This window comes from Cucumis sativus, chromosome 3 (genome assembly GCF_000004075.3).
Source record: "Cucumis sativus cultivar 9930 chromosome 3, Cucumber_9930_V3, whole genome shotgun sequence".
Classification (NCBI taxonomy): Eukaryota; Viridiplantae; Streptophyta; class Magnoliopsida; order Cucurbitales; family Cucurbitaceae; genus Cucumis; species Cucumis sativus.
This window is the reverse complement of record NC_026657.2, coordinates 29,740,616-29,750,295: the sequence shown is the minus strand read 5'-3', so window position 1 is coordinate 29,750,295 and position 9,680 is coordinate 29,740,616. Positions and strand designations below refer to the sequence as shown.

The 9,680-nt window shown below is 32.8% G+C and overlaps 1 protein-coding gene across 1 annotated transcript; it reads right to left on the bottom strand.

Annotated features, from left to right (window-relative positions):
• Positions 1-813: 813 nt before the first annotated feature.
• On the bottom strand, positions 814-7,819 carry LOC101212456 (probable LRR receptor-like serine/threonine-protein kinase At1g67720). The gene is made up of 15 exons (XM_011653631.2): positions 7,516-7,819; positions 6,267-6,798; positions 5,542-6,047; positions 5,289-5,418; positions 5,119-5,190; positions 4,929-4,997; positions 4,780-4,851; positions 4,556-4,624; positions 3,979-4,130; positions 3,656-3,900; positions 2,485-2,611; positions 2,344-2,412; positions 2,066-2,252; positions 1,781-1,916; positions 814-1,547 (listed from the first exon to the last, which is right to left on the bottom strand). Exons 1-15 carry the CDS (start codon positions 7,580-7,582, stop codon positions 1,215-1,217), a joined length of 2,766 nt encoding a protein of 921 aa, XP_011651933.1. The 5' UTR covers positions 7,583-7,819; the 3' UTR covers positions 814-1,214.
• Positions 7,820-9,680: the final 1,861 nt, after the last annotated feature.

The window sequence follows — 9,680 nt, the reverse complement described above, 5'->3', positions numbered from 1 at the left end:
TTTTAAATGTGGGTTTGTGTGGAGGAGTAAAGGCTTTGGGATCCATTATTTTTATTTCACAAGTGTGGTTAAAAATAAAAGTAAAGTAGAAAAATGGTGGTCACATCTATGTCTATGGCTTGGTTGGACCCAAAGCATCTAGCTTCCACTTAGTACCAAACTTGTCACATTTCCACCAATTATCATCTAAAATATTATTGGAAGAATTCTACACTTTTTAACTCAACCAATTTTTAATGGGTATATTTTAAAACACTAGTGGTTAAATTGAAAGGAAGTTAAAAGATTTAATCATAGTATTTAGTTTCAATGATATGATAAAATTTAATAAGTAATCTCTATCATTTAATAGAACATTCATAAATAATCAACATGTCCATAGTAGGAAATAATAGAAAAGAGATTCTAATTTTAAGACATAAAAGTTAAAACCGTACATTGTATAAATTATAATGATCAGATTTGCAATTTAACTTATGCTGTTAGATTGGGAGTAGTTATTAAAATACAATAAAATTTACTTTTTAGTCTGGAAATGTTTGAATGTGATTCTTTGAATTGATGGAAGAAAAAAATAATTTTAAAAATTTGTTTTTATTTGAACTCATTTGATATGAAAAAAAGATTAAGTAAAAGCATTAAAATTGTTTCAAAAGTTATTTGAATTATTATCTAACCCTTTTAGCTTTCTAAGAAATTTGACTTGTTTTCAAAATGGAGCACATGGAAAAGTTAAACCTAATATTTGATTTTCACGCTTAAACATGGCTTTCATATCATCAGAATTGCAAGTAAATTAAACATGAAAAATAATTTAAGCCATAATAATAGAATGTTTCTCAAAAGTGCAAGTATTTGTCTAACAAGCTATTGGACCCAAAGAAGTATTCCAATGCTTATCAATTTTTTCAAAGCACTCTAAAATCACTCCAGGTCAATACTACAAACAAGTAAGGTAAGGGGTAAGCTAATAGAATCTGAGAGTGTGTTGAACAAATGGAGTACTCTCAATGACAACTCTAGCAAAAATCTGTTAAATAATAATTTACAACTAGCTATCCATTTCGTCTCTTTTAAAGAGATGTGTAATAAGAGTTGCAAAATATGGGACACATTGACAAACCTTTGACCTAACTGCAAGCGTAAAGAATGCAAACTTTATGTTCCTAAAAAATGATGTGTTTGTACAATATAACTTACTACCTACTACCCTACTACCTTGCGGTAGGCCGAGCAATGGATTCGTCAAACGACACGTAGTTTTCGTTTCCACACAAATCAAGAGATCCCATATTCAAAGAATGGACTGAGTTTCTAGACATGTCATCAGAGTTACCTTCTTTAGTTGCAGTTGATTCCCTTTCAATTAGAATTGAATCCTGTATCTCCTTCAGCACTTCAGATATGGATGGCCTCAGGTGCCCATTTGCCTGTACACACATTAGTGCTTTCTCTGCTATTTTCCACATCGATTGAATGTCATATTCATTGCGGAGCGATGGATCGATGATCCCTTGAATGTCACCGCTCTCGATGTGTAATTTCGCCTGGCATTATGATCAATCAATATGCACCATTCATAATATATTTCATGAGTATATATATAGCACAAATGGGAAGTAGGATAAATATTTTCTATGCAGATGTTAAATCATTAAATATTTTTCTATTCCCCTCTTATTAACAGAATCTAAAAATTTCTTATAGCAAAGAATTAAATCAACTTATTGGCTGAGTAGCGAGTACCATATTACGTTATAGTTGAGGAATCTAGACTCACCCATTGGACAATGTTGCGGCAATTAGCACCAAAGTTTACATTAGATATAGCTTCTTGACCGGATATCAACTCGAGAAGAATAACGCCAAAGCTATATACATCACTCTTGTCTGTCAACTGCTGGGAGATGTAATACCTGATAGTAAAATAATGCAACAAGACAGGTGATAAGAATTTTTAGTAAACTAGAGACTACACACGCACACACACGTATACAGATACATTATAGCCATCAAACTTTACTTCAGGATATATTTAAATTCTCAAGAAAGAGGAAAAGCTTACTCCGGATCCAAATATCCAACAGTCCCCCGAACGATGCTGGACACATGGGAGACCCCATCTACTGCAAGCTTCGAAAGACCAAAATCTGAAACCTTGGCTTTCATGTGCCTGTCAAGAAGAATATTACTGCTTTTCAAGTCCCTGTGAATAATTGCTGGAATACAGCCTGTATGAAGGTACTCAACCCCTGAAAACGTAACAAGCAGAATGTGTCAAGGAAAATCAGATTCTTCCATGCACAGGGCAAAAAACAAGATGCACATAGCTTTCATTCAAACCTCTTGCAGCATCTTCAGCAATCTCGAGGCGCTTTATCCAACTGATAGTTTTTTCACGTGTTAGTGGACCTGTACACAAACGAGATGTCAGTTGGTTTCAGAACCTGCATTGTTCACTGCAAAAATGACATGTAGGCTTACCATAAAGATGTTCTTTGAGAGTTCCATTATGCATGAACTCATAGATAAGCATACTTCTGTCTTGTTCTTGGCAATATCCCAGAAATTGTACAAGATTTCTGTGATGAATCCTTGAAAGAAGAGTCACCTTCATAACCAATTGGTCATCCATCAGCCACAAATATCAATTTCTAATGTCATTAGGTTTTATATCACATCAATCCAGTCAATGCAAAAAGATAGGAGAGGGAGAAGATGTGTAAAAGCTCTATTCGTTTTTATCTAATACCATTCCAGCCAATGCAACAAGATAAGAGAGGGAGTAGTCGAATCAAAGTTCTATTCGTTCATGGGGAGAGTGATAAGTTAGACAGGGATGTGAAGAAAACTATATTGATCAGTTACCAGATAATTTTATTTGCATGAACATTTTCTTCTACTTTTTAACTCCACAACTCTGCAATTTCTTCTGGGATGTGAATAGAACATATAAAACACTGCTTCCCCGACTATTTCATACTCACCCATATTTTCGAACACACTTCTTATTAAGAGCCAAAAAACTTCCATATGACATCCCTGTTTGTGATGTGGGGAATCATGTGATGAGCACCAATTAGCTTTGGTCATGTTTGAGTTGAAAATTAACTATCACTCTACTGGTACTAACCAAATAAAGCATCTCCTGTCAAGCTTATCTTCAATTCTCCTCTTTGATCATGTGATTAACCATAAGGAACTGCTAAACATGAGAAATTTTCATTCTGTCAGATTACAGCAACTCCTGCCTTTCTCACAATCAAGTCACGTAGTAGTTACATCTTTTTTGAGTCCACTCTTACAGACTCCTCCACACCTCTCTTTAGTCAACTCATTTGTTGACCAACTTTTCCACTTTACTCCTGATTGATTCTTAGTCATCTTGCTGCTGCAGTAGCTGATTCATTCCCCTCTCTCTCTCTCTCTCTCAACATCTAATAGCTCATCAGCCATAAGACTCTAGATTTAGTCAGCCCCACACTTCCTCTCCATGCATATGTTTCTACCACATTATTGACATGAAAGAAAATAACAAAATAATAAAATAAAGTAGTGCGAAACTGGCCAACACAACCCATACTGAGCCACACATTCAAGTATCTTTGAACGAAAATTACTGAATAGAATAGAGGATCAGCTATACCAATATTACCTCATTTGCAAATTCTCGCCTTCCCTGGAAGGAATTACTAGTCAAAACTTTAACTGCAATTTCTTTTCCATCATTTAACTTCCCGTAGTATACAACACCGAAACCTCCAGAGCCAATTTTTCTTTCAAAATCTTTCGTTGCTTGGACAATTTCATTTACACTGAAGCAATGTGCGGTTTCCTTGGAGGCATCACCCTTTGACGAGACAAATCTTTGTACAGCCAAGGATTCTTCAGGTAGATCTCCTAATTTAATTTTTTTTAAAACACTTCAGCATGTCACATCAACTCATGTTCTTGCAAGGAAAATGTTTCTGTATGTACCTTGTTCATGATATCTTCTTCTTCCTTTATGTAAGAAGTAGCAAGATACCACAGTAGCTAACAGCAGAACAACAGCACCAATTACTGAACCCACAATGATATAAACGTGGTTCTTTTTTCCCCCTTCGTGAAGATTAATGTTTCCAGAGTAGCTGTAAATGAACGAGAGCACATAGTGAATGCAATATCAAGAGTAATGAAACTTGCCCAAAAATTAAAATAGTTGAGGTTATACAACGGGTTAGGAATTGGGGTTTGGATAAGTAACTACGACCATATTTTCAGATTGGGAATAATTCACTATCCGAAACAAAGTAAATTCAGAAACAGATATTTATTTATCACATATTTTACTATTTCCACCAAAATGTGTGTGTGTGTGTGTACAGCATAACTTACAATAATACCTAAAAAATAAAAATTGCAGGTAGGTAGAATCTCTTTTAAGATGCTCAGGAAGTAAAACTATGTGCAGGCAGGTAGGAACTCTTTCCAAGGAAAGCACATAGTTTCAAATATTAGCACAATGAAAAACGAATTATAAACGGATAAACCAAGTATTGAAACTGATACTCACTCAACGACTAGGTTTTTACTGAGAAGACCAGAGGGCACTGTTCCAGATAGCATGTTATTCTGCACATACCTACAACCATCAAATACAAGACATATGTCAGACACCTCACTTGGAAATTGGATCTACTAATGTAAACTTTGTCAAATATTACAAAGAAGACGATTCAAATGTATAGCAAAAAAATCCTTGAAATTTGCATCAAAATTCATTCTGATGATACTTACAGCTCCCGTAAATTTGGTAGACTTGCTAAAGAGGAAGGCAACTCTCCAGTCAACTGGTTGTTCTCAAGATGGCTAAAAAAGAAAAGATTTCTGTCAGCTTAAAAACCTTCAATGGATTACGAGATAGGAATGAGGTCACTAGAGATTACAGGATTTTCAAGTCCATGCATCCAGTAAAATCGGGTATAGGACCAACAAATGAATTTCCATCAAGCCATCTGCATAGGAACCAAAAACAGATGGTGAAATCAAAAGAGACACCAGCCTTTATGGAAGTAGAATGGAAAAAAAAAACAATTGGACAACCAAGAAAAATGTTGCATGCAAAATGGAACTTACAATTCAACTAAACCGCTCAACTTTGCAATGTCTGTAGGTATGTTCCCCGACAAATTCTGTTTGGACAATGAACTAACCAGATGCCAAAAGAAGATAGAGTAACTAGAATGATCAAATATACGTAAGCATAAATAGGCTTGGAAAATGGCTGCATTAGTAACAACTTTTACATTTTAATTATTCTTGGCTGTGGATCAGAGTTACATTGCAACCATGACCAAGGAACTGGCATGCATGGATCACCACCTTCATCCCAATCTGATGATGGAAATTTTGAAATTACACTAGCAACGACTGCTCCTGAAGTTCACACGTTCCAATATCAAACATAATAGATCAGCCAAGATAGCCATAAATTCATTGTAGGACATAAACTATAAATATAACATTCAAGAATTTAAACTTATTTAGATTTAGGCTTACCATCTAGAGAACCGTCACTTTTTTCTAGATACTTGTTAATCTCCATAGCGTTTAACAGAGGTCCCAATGAAGAATCTTGTGTTTTACCAAACCGGAAAGATAAAACAAACGGTAAGGTTATGTTTGTGAAACCAGGCTCATAAAGTCGATATTTTCCTTGAGCATTTTCCTCAATATTGACTACAGCTTTGCTGATTTCAGGCATTCCAGGAAGTACAAGCCTGAATTTTCTTGTATCAGTTGGACCCAAGTCTTCAATTTCTGCAAAGTAGGTGACTGCCCATCCAAAGCCAGGAAAACCATCCAAGTTTAACCGGTAAGTTAATGAACCATTTCTGCCAACTACAGCTGTCTGCATTACTTTTTGAGGTGGTCTTTCATCTCTATCTACATCTATTGGTAATTTAGTGGAAACTTTTTCTGTACCAGCAGCAACATCAACAAGGTAATTTGCTTTTCTCACAGAGTCCGACTCCCACATCCGGTCAAAAGGATCATCAGGATACCTGAAATGTTGGTCTCATATTATTTTTATAAGTCTTTCTTAAAACATCTTAAAAGTATCCAAAGCATTGTCGCAATAGATGACCCAATGAAGATGGCTGAAGATTGGTAAAAGTTCAGTTATTGACTTGTTAATATACTGTTGACTGCTTGCACCTATTCCTACGGTTATATGACTATGAGTATACAAGAAAGCAATTATACTACTCAGACTGACTTACCTTACTGGAGCTTCCGAATCTGCTCCAAAATTAATCCTTGCTGAGACACTCAGGTAAAACTGATCCTCAAATTGAGTGTAATAGGCAGAACCGTTAAACTGCCGAAGCTCAAGCGTGGATATGAATGGTTGCCCAGTAGTAGCATTTGACAAACATACGCTTACAGTAGGAGTTGAAGCCAGAAATATGAGTTCTCGAACCTCAATAGTGTTGGCATCAGATATGACAATTGTTGACCAGTGAGTTGCCCCAAGGGAAATGTCAAATTTTGGATACACATTGTTATTGTCAAAATTACCGTATAAAAATGTTGCTCTGAGAAGGTAACGTGTTCTACTAGTGACATTAAGTGAGTAACAGTACTTCCTGGAATCAGCAGGGAAGTGTCTTAACGTCATATATTGCTTCCTCGTTTCATTTGCAACAGAAATGTTAACTGCTTCTCCAAAACGAACTTGGGTATCTGGATCCCACTCAAGACCAATATCATCAGTGAAACTTTCTTGACCTCCACAGTCCAAACTTACAAAACCTACTCCACACACAATATACAGAATACTTTAGATTCGTAATAAATACTCGACCATTTGATTAATCAATATCCATATTCCACAATGAGAATCAGCATGCGAAGGAATAATATATGGCAAGCAACATAAAACCACAATCAAATAAAAAATGAAATGAAGGTAAAAAAAAAAGTGCAGTAATGTTCCAAGGTAGAGGGAAACAATTAAAAATCACTTCAACAATAAAAAATAACAAACCATGCAATACAAAATTATCAAGTTAGTCAACATTGAGCCCAATACATAAAGATCAAAATATCTCCAACAAAACATTCGAAGACCAGAAACGACATATAGTACATAATACCATCACGTTCTTTCCGTAATGGAATGTATTCTTTTGAATACGTTCAGTCAAATTTCAAGAATGGAAAACGACAGTCATAATCTAGAATCAAAGTTTAGGTAAGGGTGACGATAGAGCTAAAATCTAAAACACCAAAAATTCATTCTAAACCAGAATCCAAGAAACACATCAAAAGTCATTGAGCAGACCAGAAAGAGTGAAAACTGAAGAATCGGAGAAAACGCCACATAAGACTTGACAAAAACAGAGAAACAAACAACTGCATAGTTGGATAAACCTCAAGACAGAAAAGATATGGGTATAAAATGCAAAAAAAAAAAAGAGCATAAATAATCATTGTAGAAACAAGAATAACAGAGATTGGAGTAAATGCCTGGCATCTGAGCAAAGGAGACGTCGAAAAGAAAGAGAAGAAGCAGAAGCAAAAGCTTAGCGTCCATTTCTTTTTGACGAGCGTGAAGAAAAGGATTGTAAAGAGGATTCAGAATTCAGTGGTGGTTGAAGCCATTGGAGGCATTTGAGGAGTTGAAGGGGAAGAGAGTGGTGAAGCTGAAGAGAAAGTAAAGTAAGGAAGAAAGAAGAAAGTGTATAATAAAGAATTCTTGTATTGAATAAACAATCGCGATATGGAATATATGGAAAGAGAGCGAGATGGAGAGATTGAACGGAGTCCAACTAGCGCTTTCTCTCTCTCTCTTCATATTTTCTTTTATATGATTTTCCGGTTACACTCTTCCATTTTCCATAATAAAAATTAGATTTTAAATTTTATAATTGTTAAAGTTATACCAAATTTTTAGTAATTATACAAATTCCACTTCAAACTTATATAAATATCAAAATATAAGTAATTATATAAGTTTGGTAGATGAATTTGATTTCAGAGTTTAATTATATTCAAAATATGAATATAGTTTAGGAGTGATTTTTGTAATTTACCGTTAGTTTCTTATTAAATTAAGTTCAAATTTAGTTAAATAATAATTATTTAAGCATAATAGATATTACATATACATGTTAATATGTTCATAAAGTCTTCATTAAAAATTCTATATAAATAAATAAATTTTGAAAAAAAATCAACTAGCAATACAAAGTAGGTTTAAATTGGTTAAAAATGTAAAAGACGAAATTATATAATTTTTTATTATATTTATTCTCAGCATAATTTTTCTTATTCTCAGTACACCAAATGGAGGTTCATGATGTAAAATAAATTGAGGTTTGGGATTCAAATATTTCTATTATGTATCATTAAGTTGGCCTGAACTGTTTACTACGTGAATTTGATTTATGTTATAAAATATATATAATTTTTCAAACTACCAAAAACCAAAAACATTAAAAGATTTGGTGAATAATATGAGTTTTGGTTGTTTCCTAAAAATCTCATTAATCCTAGTGAGCAATAGTTAAATCAAAATATAGATAAGTATGCTACAATTATGCATTGAATCTTAAATAGTTTTTGAGTCAATGTTATAACTCTATTAACTTTTATTTATTTTCAAATTTTCGTAAGAATGGATAATTAGTTTTTTATATATAACACAAAAAATACTGAGTGTTAAGATATATTGTGAATGTAGAGATTGAAATTGTAAATAAAATATAAACAAATAGAGAGGAATAAACTTCGTATTAATTTTCCCTCTACTTTGTTTTATCGTCAGCATTGCGTCACTGGGATGCGTGGGACCCAACAAAAGGTTAGATTCAAAATATTCAATTAATTTATTCATAAGCTCTGTGTTAATTATTTGATGTAAGAATTTAATTTAATGTTTGATATTCTAGTATAACTTACCTATTTTTAATGAATTTAATATTTAATATTCTAATTTCAATTTTAAAACAATTTGGATTAAGAAACATTCTTCAAAATAACCAAATGAATTAAAATATTTATAAGATATGACCAAATTTTAAATTCTATTCCTCGAGTGTTTATCAATATTCATTATTAATAAAATTTAAAATTTAATAATATGTTATAAATATTTTGTCAAATTTGATATTTTTTAACATATATTTCAAAATATAGTTTAAAATTTTGTTTTAATTACTAACCGTGAAGAACATATGTGTTTGATTTATGGGTTTATAAATTTTGCAATTTTAGTTTTAGGTAAAATTTCTCAAAATTTGAGAGAAATTTTTAGTTAACTTAAACCAAATCATTTGTATTGTTGTTTAAAAGAATTATGCAACCTTATAATGATTCTTTTTTAGTATTTTTCTAAATTTAAGCATGGTTTAGATTTTTTTTAATAAAAATATGTTTCAAGATTCTTTTAAACTTTCTTAAAAGCTAGAGACTAAAACGAACGATCTAATGCAAATTCTTAAATATACTACGACTAAAATGATACATTCAAAGATCAAATGAATCAAATTGCACATGTTTTTATAGAACTTTAAGGCTAAAATACATTTTTTTTTTCCTAAAAAACAATAACTAATATGTGAGATTAAATTTGACTTGTTGTAGTAAAGACGATAATAGTTACACTTTTGAAACACACAATAACGAAGTTT